Source organism: Xenia sp. Carnegie-2017, unplaced genomic scaffold, assembly GCF_021976095.1.
Source record: "Xenia sp. Carnegie-2017 unplaced genomic scaffold, XeniaSp_v1 HiC_scaffold_26, whole genome shotgun sequence".
NCBI lineage: Eukaryota > Metazoa > Cnidaria > Anthozoa > Malacalcyonacea > Xeniidae > Xenia > Xenia sp. Carnegie-2017.
In genome coordinates, this window is record NW_025813489.1 from 19,756 (window position 1) to 38,796 (window position 19,041).

A 19,041-nucleotide genomic window follows, 5' to 3' on the forward strand; every position below is an offset into this window, starting at 1 on the left:
GCGAAATTCAGAACGGGGTGAGTATTTAAGCTCATTCGGCCATATCTAGTATAGAAACTTACATATATGGTCACGCTGGTTGTTGAACCAATCCTTTCAATCTTGACATTGGTTTTATCGACTTTGCAGGTGTTGGACGATGGTACCATGTTAAAGCGCTGTCGCAGACAAATCAAACGTTTAAAACACGAGTTAGAGCAGGTATGGTGTCATCGATAAATGGTCATTAACATCCTTAAGTGTAACATTGGTCACGAAGGAATAAAGTCATGCTAAAGTATGGTATGAAGGTTATCATTGGAGTATTGATCGTTGGGTGTATTTTATTTGAATACAAACGCAGATATTACGCGAAAATTCATCGGCACACACGAAAAGATACATCACGCGTTTTAAGCAAGCATCAGTTTCAAAACGTGTATCCATGCAACAGTCTCAAAGTTTGTGTCTTTATGTGCTGTGTACAATGACCTACTACGCAATCTACTAGATATCTGACTCCGCCAAAATTCTATAGTTACCAGTGAGGCAAGCCGCCACTTTGAAAGGTTGCAAAACTTATGCTCTTTACGCCCTTTAATATCTGCCTTTCCTGAGTTGATATACAGTTACAAAGCTGATAGTTTAAGTTCAATTTTTAAAATGTTCGATAGGATTGGTTTTTAACGTATTTTTAATTTGAGTTTCGCTGTTTGCCAACTTTCAATATGACGTCCTTGCCTGACTTTGACTGGGTAATTAGATATCTAGAGGATTGGGTTCTAAATCATTTTCTGTGTGTAAAATTCTGAAACATCTGGTTGCCTTTAATGGAAAACTTGCTTGCCGGAGATAATTTTTGACTTGCCCATTTTATGCCATATTCAATGAAATAAAAGATGAAGAGTGGATTTGTAGGGTTATTTGTTAAGTGATTTTAGCTGCACGACACAAATTTTGGACGATTTTTTGAACCCTGCCGTGTAGAGAGAAGCCTGAACACTTTTGAAAACGCGCCAAAGTTAGAAGCTGTTCACATGAGCCCGATAACCGGGATTCATCGAGGCCTGAAATGATTTTGTGTCATTGAAGGAAGCAAAAACTTCAAGCGGAAAACTTACCGCCTTTTCTTCAGCGTCATAAGTCATTTTAGTGGTAATATTCAAATCAGGCTAAACTATTTGTTTTAATTTTGAAGGTTTTGTTAATTTGCAATGTCTGTATAGAGAAATTGCTCAAATAAGTTTTTTGTTGTGAAGTATTTAATCTTTTCCATTATTTAAAATAATTTAACGCTTCGCTAAACCGGCTGCCGGGCTCATGTGAACAGCCCCTTAGCTCAAACCATAAACAAGACAAATTCCCTCATTTTGCTGATAAATCCCATGCAAGTAGTTGCATAACGCGGGATTCGTATTGCTTTTTCACAGACTAAAGGACGAGAAGAATCACTTCAAAGAGAGATGGAACTCCAGATGGAGAAGGAGAAAGTAAGATTTAAACCTTTATCGATAAGTTATATCTTCAAGTCAGTTTTTCGCTCCACAACATATCCACGCGAGCATAACAATATTTAAAGTACTAATGAAACCAATTTTTACCGCATTGTTTTACGATTGCATGGCAAGAGCATTTAAAATGACTTAACAACTACTTCAGTGGAATTATTTTGTTTCATTTCTTTATCGAGATATGTAACTTTAGTAAATTGCAAAAACATCGCTGACATCACAAGACATAATTAAGATTTGTAAAGTAGCAAATTACTAAAGTAAATGGCTACAAACATAGTAAATTACTGTCTACAATGTCTTGTTAAATATCTAACTTGGGTATCTATGAACATATTCATCTATTCATTTATTTTTTAAAGTGTTGTTCATGGGAAATTAAATTATTTAAAGATGCGAAAAATTGGTGGTCTTTAAAATTTTATCGCGCAATGTGATGTGACTGTGATGTTTTCGCATGATAAATATTGTTAAATATCCCAAGAAAGAAATAAAATAATCTATTCATGAAGAAATTAAGTCGTTTTAAATGTTCTGTCCAATACACTAAGAAAACTGCATGGTAAAATTTTGCTTCATAACGACTTTTCGTGATTATGAAAATATTTTTCATAATTTTGCTCTTTTTGTATCTTCGTGCTTTTCTGATGGAGGTTAGTAGTAACATTCGTTAGTCAGATTAGTATATTTGACTGCAATTTTCTCGTTGCTGCAATTTTATAATAGTAGGTTTTTTTTTGCAAAAAAGGAATATGCAGAAGGCCACTTGATTGAAATTTTTTATGCCACGCATATCTTCTGAAGCACGAGATAACCATAATGGCAGGCCAGTCAATTGCCATTTTCAACAAATAGGAATGATAAATTTTTCACCACGTGTTTTTTTTTCAAAGACCGAACGCAATCTCTCGATTCATACCGTTCGGGTTGGAAGGTTGAATTTCCGATTTTCAGCTAACAATCTCCTTAAAACTTGTACAACAGGTCTTTCTTTGGTCCGTTAGAGGCATGTAGAATGATAATCACTGACAAATACTGTTTTAAAAATAAGTGTCTGCTGTTGTGACCAGTTCACAGTTTGTAGCTTCACGCTTTTGTTTGTGGAAATTCATGACAGATTTCGCGACATTTTTTTTAAGTTCTGTTTGCCTTTTTTTAGATTCAACAAGAACTTGAAGAACAGCGAAAGATTGCTGTAAGTTTTCGCGAGATAATTCTGTTGATGTGTTGTGTGTAGAAACAAGCAAGCGACCTTCATTCAGCATGTTCAAAATTTGATTTGGCGGAAAAAGCCAATTTGGGTCACACAAATTTTCCACGTAGATTTGATTATTAATAGTGCATGATGGACGTTCCATGTCTAAACCATCAATAATTTTAAAAGTTTGGCAATGTTTTGTGAAGGTGTTTTATAAACTGTAAAGGAATTTAGTACCTTGATGCCGTTGAAAAGTAAACATAACCAAAAATATATTGAATAAAATAATGATGAGCTAATTTTCAAGACAAACATGCTCATTCAAACATATACTGTCTACAACTATACAGTAACAACATGTCTGCAGTTTAGAATTACCTGCAACTACATGTCTTCACCACTGACTAGAAAATATCAATGCAATTTTTTATTGCTCTAACAAGCTCGAATTATTTGAAAATCTCCAGATTAGGTTAGCTCAAAACTATATCTATGTTGTAACGCAACTGTAACCCAGGTTTCGTTACCGCAATTTTGGACAGCCTGCTATTCATACGTGTTTGTGAAGGTCGGAGACAGTTTTTTATATTTTCGTTTAAGGAGGAGACCAAAATCAAGCTTATGAAAGTCACAAACATCCTGTGTACTTCGAAATCAAACGAAAATGATGTAAAACAAGTAAGTTATATCAAGCGGTTTGCATTAAAAATGCCAAATGGCTAGTCGATTTTTGAAAATCTTGTATACAGTGAAACCTCTATTAAGTGGACATCCTGTATTGAGCGGACACTTCGTAAAGACCTAAATTTAATCTCAAATAGCAATTTTGTAGCAATGAAATCTCTATCAAGTAGACATCTCCATTAAGCAGTCACTTTCGGAGGCCATGCGTTTAATAAAAGTTTGAAAAACACCATGCTAATTGGCTGGCATCATTTTATGATGGTGGTGGGTTGTGGCCTGGAATTACAATAAAAGCCAAATTTTAATGCGGCCAATAGGAAATTCAGTCAGATACTCGATAATTCATCAAGAATTTTTCTTCACCACCACATGCATGTGGCGTTTGTTTATGAGCAAAGAAAAACTGTTTGAAGATTCTGTGTTAAAGACGCCGCAGGCGCTGCACACAAAAAAAAACTCAAAGTACTGCCAAGTCTCTGGCTCCATTTTACTAAAGTTGCAGCACTTTCAATACCAACAACATGAGCCAATTACATAATGGTATTTAACTAAGTATGGTTGGAGGTGGCAGTACTTTACATAAATACAGAGAACGGGAACCAATTACATAGCAGCATCAACTACGTATGGTAGAATACAAAGTCCCACACGAAATACCAAAGGCTTTGAAAAAACTTTTTATCGTGATCAAGATATACTAGCATCGGTCACTAAAATAACAGAATTTTGCGAAATTTCTGAACGGAATTCACTCTCGTGCATATCTGCGCACGAGCATGTCTATAAAATTCAGAATTTTGCTTTTTAAAATTTCGCCGATAACAGCACAAAACGTTCACCATTTCAGAGAAAATATACTCATATAGTTTTTCACTTTGATAATTTTCTCAGCGTAAGCAACGTCGTTGGACCGTTTGCCCGTCGGGCATACTTCATAAGCCGTTAATGACGATGAATTTTCCATTCGAAAGAAAGTTTGTCGAGCCATGTAGGAGACTGGAGCAGACTTTTGCATGTAGCCCTGATTTTAACATGGACAATCGTCGGAGATTGTTAGAGGAAATTCAAGAGAAGGAAGTGGAAGTAAATGCTGTCCCTGTAGCAATGAGGTTAGTTGATTGGCGTTTTTCCTGCTTTCTTAGCTCATCTGTTGTAAGACAGTTGGGGAACATTTGCAAGAATATACGTAGCTATGTTATATACGGGCATTTAGGCCTGTATGGGAAAATGTATTGAGGCTGAGAGACATATTTCCCTGTACGGCATGATCAAATAGTAATGTCATAATGTTTAATTCTCAAACTCGGAGCGAGCGAATTTTGAACGGTGCCATAAATAAAAAATCAACTTTCAACTAGCTTGCGATCGGTTTGTTGCTTTAGTGTGTTGCTGTTCTGGAATTCTTGGTTTTGCAGGATATGTTTGTCTATTATCGATTTAGTTCCTTTGCAAAGGTGGATCGTAATGTTTTACAATGTAATTGTAGAATACATAGGTCAAAACCTTAACGTTCAATCTTCATTAACATGCCAAAAAAATTTTAATTTTAAACTCGGGCTTACCTTTGGTAGCAGGGTAATTAGTCCCATTCATTCTACTTTTAGTGAATTAAAGCATAAATATTGCATGTTAGGAGTAAATAGTCTGTACGGAAAATAAATGAAAATGCGAAACGGCTATTTTTTATCCAGACGTTTTGTAAGAACACTTTGCATCTTCTCTTCATTGTTGTGTTACGACAACGCTAAGTTACTCAACGCATGATTGATTAAAATTCGTGGGCAGAAAATCAAGACATGTTTACAAAGTCAATGTTATTGCACACCAGCAACGTGGCAAAGTAAAATTTGAGAAGGTGAATTGCGAATGCGTGCACTGCAGACATGTTTGAAAGTCGTTTACCCACCTTGATGTTAATGCTCGTTGTTTAAACAGCTGTGTAACGTTTGCTAAGTTTGAATTGCTCATTAAAGTGTTTATGACATTAAATTTCGAAACAAACTTGCTTGATTGTAATGCTAAGAATATATAGAATGACATTGGTAACCTCTTTAGTAGAATTGACTTTACCTTTTTCTCGAGATATTGAACTTTATTCATTACGTAAATGACATCGTCACGAAATCAGAAACTCAGTAACAATTTTTGAAAGATCATCTATTTTCCACATTGTTAGAAAGTTTTATGCACAAATACAACAGCTTGCTGAGTAACGTGTTGATGAATATTTTTGTAATGTTGCCAAAGAGATATTGATATTTTAATGCTGACGGTGGAAAAAATTACTATTTACCAATACTAATTATGCAGCGGGTTGTTATAATGATCTCATATTCATAATGAAGAAAAGTTACATATCTCAAAAAAAAGTATTATCTCCATTAATATTATTGTACCGAAGATGTTATTGAGTTATTCTAAACAGAAAACACTGTAAAATGAGAAAACATTGTAAAATTTGGTATGATAAACACTTTAATATTTCTGGAGTACGAAACATGGGGATAGATGATTTCTTAGTGTGGCCATCTGTTAAAGGCTTCAATATCTCGTTTCGCCCTTTAAAAAAAAGATGAACCGCGAACGGGTTATAGAATGCGTGCATGCAGCTGTATTTATATATAGAATCAACAATAGCTTTCGGAAACGAAAACGCTTCCGACAGCATCTCTTCATCTACATCATTTGACATGAACTAATTTCACGACACTTCGCCAGCGAGCTTCTTTGCCCAACAAACATTTACATAGATCAAAACACGACTCATCAAAATACGCTGAACAAAAATATCTACGAAGGGGTGAAGCGTTGTCGAACAAAATCAACCTATTCTTTGCCTTTGAGAGTCTATTCTTCTTTAGGAAATATATACAAAGATCTTAATTTTCATTTTTCACAGAATTGGTGAAATTCGACTATTTTTATCCGCCAGGAGAAGGTTATTATTCTCGATGGAGATTTTACTATAAAATTCTACACGCCATGATAGAAGTGTGTTTTACTTATGACGTCACAAGTTAATAAAATGGCATTTTAAAAGTTCGCACAGCAAGTTTCAAAAATGACAACTTTTGACGATCGTGACTTTGGATAGAAAAGTTCAATTTTATTTTTGATTTCAAATATAAAGTGAGGCTACTTCTTTTTATTTGGCCAAAAAAGTTAGGGGGTCAAAACTCGATGCATAAGCACTTTAAACTGTTGGACAGTGACTTGCAAAATTAACTAGTCACCAACCAGTGATTCGAGATTTGACAAGAAGCCGGAGCCGGAGATGAAAAACCGTAGTTTGCACAGCCCTTCTGCCAGCAAAACGCAAATAAACATTATGTGAGCCACATTTTTACACAGTTTCATATTGAAATCTTTCTCAAATGCTCTATTTTTTGCTACATTTCCAAATCGAATCCCAAAAGTTTTCCCCCATTTTTTGTTTTGTTTACTAAAAAGTATCTTAAGTTTTATGCTTCATCTTGCACTCGTGATTCCAGTAAAAGTTGTGCCCATTCAACGCATTGATATGTTTTTGGTAGGCTTTTAGCTCTTAACAGTCAGAATTTTGGTGAGAGGGCTGTGTCGTAGGTGGATCTTTTAAACCAATTGCCATCATAGATGCATCCCAGTCTCCCATATAGATAACTAGATCCATTGCGCTTCTGGCATTGCCATGTTTAATTTGAAATCGTCAGCGATAAAAAAATTTGTTCAGACTCCACTCTCCGTGAGGGAGAAAATGGTGAGCTTTTGCAAGAGTACCACTACGACAACGAGTCGTAGTTTGTTGTCATAGCTCGCTAATGCCATCGTTTACCAACCGACCTAACCTTTGCCCTGTCTCATCATCGGTATTTCATTTCTTCCGAAGATGAAATTCAACTCGTTAGGACGAAAAGGAATGGGGACACTTCGATAAAAATATGACAGCTTTGTTGCCGTTGGAAACCGGTGTGCTTGCAACATGAAACGAGGTTTATTAACATCACTGACCTGTAAATACCTGGACATATCATCTCACTCAGTTTACTACATTTTGTAGCGTGTAGTATAGTCTTATGAAAATTTAGTTAATGTCGTTTTACAAAATACGGCGAGTTTTAGGTGAGATATTTTTAATATATCTTACGATTAGGTAAATGGTATGCAGGTCCGTGAATGCTTTTTTGACGTACCCTTTGTTTTTATAGCGCCATTTCTTGCTCTGTAATTGAAACGAAACGATCATCTGCCGAGGTATGGATTATTTTATTTTCGTGTGTGCTTCTTGTTTCTTAAAGTTGCTGGATCAAAATAAACTTTTTTTGCCTGAAGTGTAAAATCTACAAATATTTTGTTGTTTAATGAATTGACGATATTCGTGCTAAGCCAGCTTTAATTTCTTTTTGCGAGAGGTTTAAAAAAAGCTATCGAAACGATTCTAAGGCGGCTTTTCCTCCATTAATTTCAGATGACCCGAAATAATTTCGACTCTTTTGTCCCCCGTCACTGACATTCGCGGAATGTTAAACTCTTATGAAGTTTCAAAACTGTATTTTTTTTATTTGCGTTATAGAATGATGAAAAAGAAATCTCAAGTTTGCAAGATGAGGTGAAAAAATGCAAAGAGGAGAAAAGGAAACTGCTTAATGAAGTCGAACAACATGATGAAAAGATTAAATTGGTATGTTTATTGATAATTATTGGACGACGTTTTGCATGATATCAAGAATTGCTCAGACCCGAGGTTAATGTTTTCTGTTGAAGCAAAGTTCTTGATATCATGCAAAAGCAGAATTCAAGAATTATTGTATCATACAATGATAAATGCAGAAGCCTTCAAGCTATTTTTGTACGAAAACCACAATGTTTTCGACATGAAATAATCTTAGCGTTTTGCTTTCATTTCCTCTCCCCCCCGTCAAAACTAGTTGCAAATAAAGGAAATTGGTAGTTTGGATAAAGATGTTGTTAAGGAAGACGTGGAAGATTTGCTGAAGAAAAGTGACATTCGCTGTGAAGTAACTGAAAGAAAAATGGGCGAAGAAATTGAAGTCTTAAAAGACAGTCTTGCAGCTGTTATTTCGGAAAAGGAAAATATGGTAATTGAAAATAAAAAACTTTCAATCGAAATTGAATCGTGTAAATCGGAGATGCGTCTGTTGAAGGAAACGTTAGCGTCAAGTGAGTGCATGTTGAAAGACAGCGAAGCTCGTGCGCTTAAACTCGAAGCAGAATGCGAGAAGAAATTGAAAGAAAAGGAAAATTTAAGCAGCGATTTATCTGAAATGACCACGGAGCTTATTCAAAAGCAATCCGACATCGAAGATCTTATATCTAGTATATCTAGTGGGGTAAGACTTGAGGAAGATTTACTTAAAACTACTATAAACTATGAGCAGACCACAGCAGTGCTGAAGGAAACAATGAAAACTTTACAAGATGCGCAACTAACTTTAGAAGAGATGACCAAAGCACTTCAAAGATTAGAAGGAATTTTAAAAACTGCAGATAGTTGTTCAGACGAGAAGGAGACGTTTCTGTTAAATTTGAAAGAAAAGGATGCGCTCATAGACGAGAAATCATCTTTAATTATAAAACAGACTGCGGAGTTAGAAACGTTGGTGGAATCAAAAAAGGAGTTGATCAAAAAACATGAACTCAGCGAACAACGGTTGAAAGAAGAGTTTGACAATCAGATCGAATTCATTCGCGAAGCAGTGAACGAGAAAGAAAAAGAGTTGAGTCGTGTTCAGAGGGATGAAGTGAACGCGCTTTTGTTGAAATTACAAGGCAAACAAGAGGAAGACGAGAGTAACGAGAGAGAAAGAATGCGTCTGAACAAATTGATCGAAGAAAACACGTCGCAAATTTGCGAACTTAAAGACTGTGTTGCAGAGAAGACCCAAAAGCACGAGGATATTATAAATGAAAATGTGAAGTTGAATGAACGAATCACGCAAATGGAGTCGGTGATGGAAAGTTTGAACGACGATTTGAAGGTAAAAGAGTCACGTATAGTTGTTTTGGAATCAAAATTGAAGACGGAAATTGGCAGTGCTGGTGAGTCTGATGCGACGGACGAGAAAGATACACTCGTGGCGGAAAAGGATGAGCTTCAGATAGAGTTGCTTCGTGTACAAAACGAATTAGTTTGCGTAAGGGAGGAGTTGCGTTCGAAAAATGAAGATGTTATCGAAAGCATGAATAGCAAACATAGAATTGAAGTTGATGAGCTGAATAATCTGATTTGTGTCTTGAAAAAAGATTTGGAAAGCATAACCTTGCAGAAGGGTGATGTCGAGAAAGAACTGGTGTTGAGTCGTCAAAAAAAGGAGCTGTTGAACGAAATTAATGAACGAGAAACTTCTGATGCTGTTGATGAAAATGAGATGAAAAATGATGGCTTGGAGACTCAGTCAAAAGAGGTACGGTCGCGGTTTCAGTTTAGCTTTTTTTTTGCCTGTTCTGATTACTTTTGCTTGCAAACATTAGCAAGAATACTTAAAACAAAAGACCACTCACAGACAGTATGTACCCCCGTCGAAGATTGCTATTACCTAGGTATTTGATAGTAATTAGCACGACCTCCCGGTATGAAGTAATAACCCATGAACTTTTTTTACCATAATTTCGTAAAAGCACCATCGCTAATGTGCATTTACAGTCAAACCGGATGTTTTGTTCCAATGAACAATGCAACATACCTGTCAATTGAGCAATATTCATTGGCTTATTCCAAACGCAATTGCAATTTGAAGTTTTTCCCGTGCTGTACTGTTGATACTTCTCATCATGTAATTCACACAAAACAATTAAACAATTTTTTTACCAAATCGAGAACGTGTTGTTGATTTATCGGGGTAAGGCGAAAAATTCAAAAGCATTGCTTCCTAATTGGGAATATGAAACAGAACAGCCTCGAAAATTATAAAAAATGCAGCTTCGAGCTCGATTCTTTTGAATGCTTCCGCCCAACAATCGTACGCATTTCGAAATGCCTCCTAGATGACCAGATTGTCGTTAGGAGAAACAGCGATGAACAAAACAAGATTTATGTCTTTGTATGCAACTCTTATTTTTGCTTTCAGTAAATTTTCAATGTACGGAATCGCTTCTTTTATCTTACATATAAATTCATGAAACAATGCAAACGGTTTCTCGGTAAAAAAAAAGCATAGCGTCCGTTTAATTACGGTAACACTATCTGAAACATGTTTTCCATTATTTCTACAAGAGAATGTTTAGCTACTTCAGCGCAAGAAAGGTGCAATTCGCTAGAGCTAGTTGCGTTTGGAATCAGCCAATCAGCTAAATTGACCAGTATGTTACAATGTTCAGGGGAACACAACATTCGGTTTGATTGTAATGTAAACGACGAGTTTTTTGAAAACAGACATGTTTCGACATCTCATGATGCCATGTTCAGTGTGAGTGAATAATTACATAAATAATACAAAGTTTATATAAAAGTAATATGATACAGTGACATAAATATGGATAAATTATGACAATAATAAGGAAATGAGATGAATTAATGGGGAGCGTGTCACAAATTAAATATTGTGTTGAATGTAAAAACTTGAACATTGAGGTCATGGTTAGTCTTGTTAATGTGGAGTGCTTCTTCGATTTTAAGGGAAAATGAGGTGTCTGCGGTGTCGATAATTATGAAGCAAGATGGTTAAAAGTTGGTTTTATGAAGGAGATTTAGGAAGGTAACGGTAGATATGAGAGTTTTTGCCTGTTGTGGTATGTTCCCTGATTCTGGTGGATAAATGGCACATTTTGAAATCTCATTCATGGAAAACCAACTATTCACCCTCCTGCTTCAATATCATCCACACTGCAGACACCTCTTTCTCCCTGAGAATCAAAGAAGCACTCCACATTAACAAAACTAACCCTGACCTCAATGTTCAAGTTTTTAGACTCAACACAATATTTAGTTTGTAACACGCTCCCCATTGATTTATCTCATTTCCTTATTATTGTTATAAGTTATCCATGTTTATATATTTATATTACTGTATCGTTTTACATTGGTATAAACTTCCTATTATTTATGTAATTCTTCACTCATACTAAAGATGGCATCATGACGTGTCGAAACATGTCTATTTTCAAAACCTTGGCATTTACATTAAATGAACCTTTTTTCCACCATTTTACTAGTTCAGTTTATCTTGTTAGCCTGTCTCATTTCCTCGTAAATGAAGGGAACCATCGAATTCACTTGTAAAAAAACAGAATTGTCAAACCAGAGTACCTTTTCTACGAAATCATCCAGAATCCGTCTCTGAGATGCGTGGTCTGAACCACAAAAATAGTGAGGCGTCAAAACGTTTTTGAGATCATTGTAATAATTTTCACATTTCTATCTGTTTCTTATCATTTACTTATTTCATTTCAATTCACCGTCACTTACACAGGTTTCATGTCCAATGTGCCGCGCGCTTGATAAGGCTGGGACCGAGCGATGGGATAGTGAAATATTCAAAGCGATACTCGTCGATTTCAAAGAAGAGATGGGAACAGACGTTGTTGCAAAGGTTTGTGACCCATGTTATTGCATGTTAACCGTTGTTTTCCACATTTGTTCTTTGCCACGAGTCTTTTTCTTGTGCCTAATTTGTTTTACTTATTAAAATACGATGGTAGTACCATTGTTGCAACAATTTCTATTTCTTCAGTAAGACGAATTGACAACGTATTTACCTATTTAAAATTCAACTATCTAAATTCAACAGTCGTATTACAAGTAGTACGACTTTACACGGCCTCTGTGCTGGTAGTATCGCTAACAATCCCGAATTTTAAGCTTGAAATAATCAAAATCACCACAAAGTATTCACAAAAATGTTTAATTGACGCTATCGTTGACAGTGTGTGAAGCACTGTCTAAATTAATTCTGCAAACATAGTAAGACCTTGGTATAATTTCGTAAAAGCACTATTGCTAATTTACATTTAATATAAACGACAAGTTTTTTGAAAATAGACATGTTTCGACATCTCATGATGCCATCTTCAGCATGAGTGAAATAATAAGTGACGCAAGGTTTGTATAAAAGTAATATGATAAATAAATTACAACAATAAAAAGGAAATAAAATAAATTAATGGGGAGCGTCCGAGCGTATTATGAACAAAATATTGTATTGAATTTAAAAAGTTGAACATTGAGGTCAGGGTTAGTTTTGTCAATGTGGAGTGCTTCTTTGATTTTAAGGGTGAATGAGGTGTCGGCAGTGTCGATGATTTTGAAGCAAGATAGTAAATAGTTGGTGGCAAAATGAGGCTATGTTTGTTGTCGAGATATCGTTTTACGGTTCTGTTAATAAAGTGAAGTGGGAAAGAGTTTCGTAAAAGAGTGGATGTGATGTTTTTTATGTCTCGTTGAAAGCCATTGTTCGTATTATTAAGTTTGTATGCTCTGTCGATTAGTGTGCGTATAAGCCCGGTTTTGTATGAAAGTGGTGTGAATGAGAAAGGTTTTCGATTTTGAATGATTTGAAAATTAGTCGAATGTCAATATCTGTGCAGAAGCGTTTCATAATGTTTGTAAGTCTGCGTTGTGTATGTCGTGGGTAATGTCCAACCTTTGGTTGGTATTCAACCCATTGTCATTGCCAAAGCAACATAAAGGCATGCAATACGTATTTGCACTAAATTTATATGATTTAGAACAAGTTGACATCATTCTAAAATTTTGTATGATCTCCTTTTGCTTTTGAAACTGCTATAACTCTGTTAGTCAAAGATTGATTGAATTTCATTTATTCCTCTTTGATACAGGCACTTAGATTTCTCATTTTTTCAACGTCCAACATACACCCGCTGCATGCTTGTTTCTGTATTCTTCAAATTTCATATCATTCTAACGTGGATAAAAAGTCTTAGTCCAATCAATATTTCGTTTGAGTTTACAATAAATAATGTTTTATGAGTTGCGAAAATGCATAAATTTAAGCGATTTGAATATTCACATTGCATTTTGGTAATGACGCTCACATTCCGTCTAGTCATTTGCCGTACGATGTTAAAGTATCCCGCAGCAAACCAGATTTCTTCTTGCACACGTTCCGGTGGAACAGATGATAAAAAGAGAAAAATGAAGAAATAAAAGGTCAATTATTACATGGCAAGCGTCACTTCCGGCAAAAGCATGCTTTGATTGGCTCAGAAACATTTTTGCCGGTTTATTATTTTCCCGTAATCGAGCACTGTCCAAAACGCGTAATTTTACAGTCAAATGTAAACAAACTTCGTAATGCAAACTGCAAAACGCAAAATAAACGAAACAAAGAATCATTTACGAATGTGATTCGAAGGAAAAACACTTGGAAAACAGTTTAACTATCCAGACGATATAATTTGAAACGATTCATTTTTAATGGACAAAAATTAGAAAAGTGAAAGCCAACCGGTAAGAAGCAGCAAGGACGAGAAAGAAAGCAAGCTTCATTTCAGGTCAAATAATGCCATATAATAAACCTTTTAATAACCTCGCTTTTTCAGTCTTAACTGAGAAATATGGGACTTCTGTCTTTTTGTACAAACCGCTCGGTCTGTGCGGAAAAACTTCGGTCCAATATTTCTCCGTAAAGACCTCGCGCTCCGTTATTAAGGGCTTAATAATTGCTCTGAGTAATGAAGGTTGGACACAGCGCATATAATTGCGAAGAAGACCAAGATGTCGAAGGGTGCTGTGCAACAAAACGCAGGTTCCGGGAATCAGGATCTTCTTTTACCAAACAACATCTGGGAGACTGGGGGCTACCTTTTTGAAAGAGGAACTGTTAAGGAATTCTTTTTGAATACAGATATGGTTGGGGTTATTCAGATTGCATGACATCGAAAAAAATATGTAAATTAAAACCATTGAAAAGAACAGATTTACGTGCAGCTATTTTAGGTGTATGTCCCGGTAGGTGTAGTATGTACTCATAATTTCCTTAAGACCCACAAGCTTAGTTCCTAATGAATGGAGTGCTGTGAAGTTTGCCCGAAGCAATCAGTATAAATACATGTAATTAATTAGAGAGTTTTTGAGTGAGAGTTGTGAGTATGTCCAATAAAATTGTTGAAAGATACAGTCTCCAGAGTGTTATTGAACCAGCAACTGGAAAGCGGAAAGGAGTTTTCCAACAGGAACAATACATTGAGATCTCATCTTTACGCTGCAGAAATTCTACTAACATCCGGTCAACAGTGCATACAACACGAGAGAAATCAATGGCCGTTTTTATGCTTAAGACAGTTAATATCATGCGTCTTAAGACGGACGACGTAAGACGGATTTCTTTGGTGCGCGGCTTAAACTTGTCGGAACGATAAAAACGGTCACAAGACGAGTCGAACCTTCTTCATTCTTGACAGTTGACATAACTCGACATATCATCTGTCCTGACGTCTATTAACAGTTTTAAGCATAAAAACGGCCAATGAGTATATTAACATCTAAAAGGAGACAATGGAAGAACATTGTCTATATCTCGGCTTTTACCTCGGTAAACACGAGTGGATACATACATCTGACATGCTTATATTTGTTTATTCAGGATAAGCTTGTGGAGGAGTTAAGACATGCGTTGATCGCTGATCAAGATGTATTGGAGCAAAAGCAGTTCGTTTTGGACGAGAAGGAGATAGAAATACTCGCAAAGGACGAAGCTATTGCTCGACTGGAAACGGAAAATGCTGACTTGATCAAAAAATATGAATTAATCCTAGCTGATTCCAATGATCAAATAACCTGTTTTAAACAAAAAGGTATGACCCGCCGTGATTGTATGTCATAGTTTGTACAAAACTTGAATGTCGTTGAATTTAAGTCGAAATTTAATTTCGCCTTTCCACTTTTACAAAAAATATAGTGATTGACATAGTGATTGGCATTAGAAACCTGAAGGAAAAGCATGGTAGAGAAAGCTATGTAAAAGTATCTTATGTGCAACGTAATTATCATTTTCCTTGCGGTAACAACATAATAAGGCATGCGCACAGCGAAGTCCATGTGAATTTTTCATTTTGCATAGTTTTTCATAAGTCGACTGCATTGACTTTCTTTAAGCGTCAAAGATCAAACGTCCTTTTATGTTTCTTTGAACTTTAGTCAGTGATGAAAAACGTCGTCTTTCGTTATCTGATGTCATCGACTTTGAAAAAGTGATATGTGAAAATGCACATTTGCGTGCCAGTGAAGAGAAATTGACAAAAGAGATTGCTCTACTTGAACAGAAACGCCGAGAAAATGAAAAACTGAACTGCGAAAATCTAAAACTGAACAACGAAAATATAAAACTGAACAACGAAAATCAAAACTGAACACTGGTTTAAAGGAATTCGAAGGTAAGTCTCTGTTTTATTTTTCCCAACTTTCATATGTTTGAAGCTCCATCAGCGGTTATTTATCTCATTAGTCAAAATACAGTCCTTCAAGCGTTAGAATTACGTCATCAAAGCATTCAAATTACGTAACTAGAAACGTAAATTACTGAACGTTCTTGAGTTGAAAAAAATTAATTCGATTAATTTTGTGTTCATCATGCAGACGTGATACAAGATTTGAAGATGAAATGCGCAGTTTTGAAGACGAGACCAAAGAACTTAAAATGCAGTTAAAAAAATCTGCCACTGCTGTTGACGACTCGGTGGCGAAATGTCTTCAACTGCAACGAGATAGGAGGAAGAGCTTGAAGAAAAATACCGTCTGCAAATTGACGAAGGAAATGCAAGAATCGCCGAGCTGAATAATGAAGTTGTCAAACAGTCTAAGATAATTTCCAAACTGAAGAAAGAAAATTACAAACTAAATATGTGTTTAAGAGAATGCGAAGGTATAATCCAAAAACATATTGTGTTTCAGCATATTGTAGGACAACGTCAAGAGTTTAAGCTTTAATTTTATTTTGTCTACGAAAGAGGCACGGAATGTTCACCAAAAAAACAGTACTTGCTGTTTTGTTTTTATTCTTTGCATTCTTTTGCAATTCTTGAATTTCAAACGATTGCAATGTGGAAAGCCTTGTTTACTTACAATTTGCACCATGTCTTTTTAATCAAAAAGAAGTATGTTTGGCTTTCACAGCTCTTCAGCCAAACAGGAAACAGTACTCACAGTGCAATTAGAGATTTTCAGCAGTGCAATTACAAATTTTAACAGCGCAATTGCAGATAAACTGCACTGCCATCATCCAATCACAGTCGAGAAATATCTCAAAGTATATTATTATACGAGAATTTATCCCTGGACAAATGAAGTTCTTGAAAATAAACCTACTTGAGGCGGTTGACGTATTTGAACAAAAAGAAAAGGAAAAAACCGGTTTTCCAACGTCGAAGGAAACAAAATACAACTGTTTGCCTGAATTCCTTCGATTTTGCGTAAAAGAAATAGATTACACTTAACCATTGTCTGTTCAGACATAGATACACGTGTTTTGAAATTTTGCTACTTGCGGTGCAATAATTATTTCGTTCACAAGGGTTTTTCGCTTCCTTTTACTGATGGTACAAATGATGCAACGAGCAACTCATAAAAATATTGGTGTTGCCAGTTTTCGAAATAAATTACAATGTATTTCCATTTCCAAATTCGTTAGAGGCAGTTTAATTTGTAAAATTTTATTTAAGAAATAAAATGTGTTTACTAGGTTTGCACAGGCTCATTCAAACCGAGGCGACCTTTGGGAGAACACCAGAGCAGATTAGCGCAAGGTTGCACCTACTCGAGAGTTCTCACAATGTCTCCGAGGTTAGCATAAGCCAGTGCAAACACGAAAAATTTCTTTCGTGTCTTTTATGAAATAGCAATAATGCAAGATTAACAAATTTAAAAGAAATGTTTAATATTTCGTCTAATATGTATTCATGGTCGATTTGGAAATTCTCTTTGCTTGATTGATTTGATGGTTGAGCTCAAATCGGTTTGCACAGGCTAATGAAAAGTGTAAACACGGCTATAGACCAATCGCCGCACGCGTTTTATTGTTTTTATTCATAATCTTTAAAAACTCATAACGATTTGTTTTGTTCAGAAGGTTTATCCAATTCAAAATTGACCAGCTATAATTTAATTTAACTTACACTAGCTCCATCACTAGATGTTACGCATGTTTCAAACGAAGACTTATAAACGAGATTAAATGAATTTCATGAAAGACTTTCACGAAACTCGTTCATTTGTTATGCGGGCTATAAACTCTGTTAATGATGTGACTAATTTTTAGACGAATTACAAGATTTGAAGTTTGAGTTCCGTGATCTACAAGATGAACACGAAGAACTTAAGACTTCGCTTGATAACACAGACGGCAATCCTGCAACTACGATAGTCGATGTAGATAAAACCAGTGAGATTGAAATACTGCGCGCGAAAATCGACGCTTTGGAAAGCGATGTGGAACGTTATCGCCGTGCAATCGGAGAGCTCCAGAAAACTAACAAATCGTTTCAAGAAAGGGAGTTGGAGTTGCTGAACGCCGATAGAGAAAAGACGATGCATCTTGACATCGCCGTGAAAAAGATACGTGCTTTGGAAAAAGACCTTGGTATGTTTGCCAGACAGAGCAGCGAGCTCAAAGCTGAGATAAGGGCTCTAAAAAATCGCCATCACGAATCTACTTTTGATTTAAGGCATGGTGAACCAGCCAGGTAAGTTATCGCACATTTATTCATACCGTTTTTCCTCTATTTAGCTCCCGGGATTTTTTTACTTCCCATAAAGTGGGAGATAATTTGAGGATGAGGCTTTAACGAGGGGGGGGTACATAAATTTTTAGAAAAGTTGCCAATGAATACTATTATACTCAACAATTGCTTGAATTTAAAAAGATTTTTTACATTAGTAAACTCCAATTTATAAACGCTGGTATCAATGAATAGAGCTTAATTAGTCTGTTATAAATTCATTTAGATGATTTTATCAATTTCCCGGTGATTGTTTAATTTACTAAAGAGGGAGATAAATGAAGACATCACTTCTTTTTTCTACCTTTTAAGGCCTGTTCATATGAGACGGGTCGTTTGAGTTCTATTAAATTACCGGTTGCGGAAAAGGGTCTGGAACCTGTTGTCAAAAAAAATGTGGATGCTACAAGGAAATTTTGATAAAAAAATTCGATTTGAGTTTTTTCCTTCCCTCCTCATTTATAATGCATTTCCAAGCGTGTAATAGATTGACGACTTGCCTTGTTTACGTTTTGCTGGCATGAAGACTTGGTCAAGGGAGTGCTTTTAGACAACACCAGCCAACTATTGTCAACCTGTCTTGGGATAAATCTACCTGTCAGCTAGTGCTGTGCACCGGAGTTAGGCCGGAGCTCCGGCTATTTTTGCCTTCTACAGCCAGATTTTTTTCTTCTCCGGCAAACTCCGGCAGCAATCGTTTGTGCTGCAAAACAGTAGCGGATCTAGGGGTAGTTACAGCGAGCAGCAGCAAGCAAAATAAATTGAAGCTGCTTAATTTTAAATTCAAAGTACTTTCAGAAAAGCACTATTGGTTTTGAATTTCTAAAGAATATACATTCACCAATTGACTTGTCTCTGAAGGGCTTGGAATTATAAATATATTCCGAAATGTGCAGCAGTAATTTATTTTGACTAACCCTAGATCCGCCACTGCTAGAAAATACTGTAAAACTTTGGTAAACATGTCTGATCAAAACATTTTTGTATCAACAAACGATAACT

General features: G+C 35.9%; 2 protein-coding genes across 2 annotated transcripts; both read left to right on the plus strand.

Annotated features, from left to right (window-relative positions):
* Nucleotides 1–10: 10 nt before the first annotated feature.
* On the plus strand, nt 11–15,972 carry LOC124453895 (putative leucine-rich repeat-containing protein DDB_G0290503). Its single transcript, XM_047004725.1, has 13 exons — nt 11–201; nt 1,410–1,469; nt 2,650–2,685; nt 3,289–3,366; nt 4,264–4,481; nt 7,557–7,602; nt 7,922–8,029; nt 8,277–9,773; nt 11,778–11,897; nt 14,910–15,120; nt 15,464–15,626; nt 15,668–15,699; nt 15,914–15,972. The coding sequence occupies exons 1-13, from the start codon at nt 67–69 to the stop codon at nt 15,970–15,972; spliced, it is 2,763 nt and encodes a 920-aa protein (XP_046860681.1). The 5' UTR covers nt 11–66.
* LOC124453896 lies at nt 15,751–18,105 on the plus strand. The gene is made up of 3 exons (XM_047004726.1): nt 15,751–16,187; nt 17,580–18,003; nt 18,048–18,105. The coding sequence occupies exons 1-3, from the start codon at nt 16,166–16,168 to the stop codon at nt 18,103–18,105; spliced, it is 504 nt and encodes a 167-aa protein (XP_046860682.1). The 5' UTR covers nt 15,751–16,165.
* The last annotated feature ends 936 nt before the right edge of the window (nt 18,106–19,041 follow it).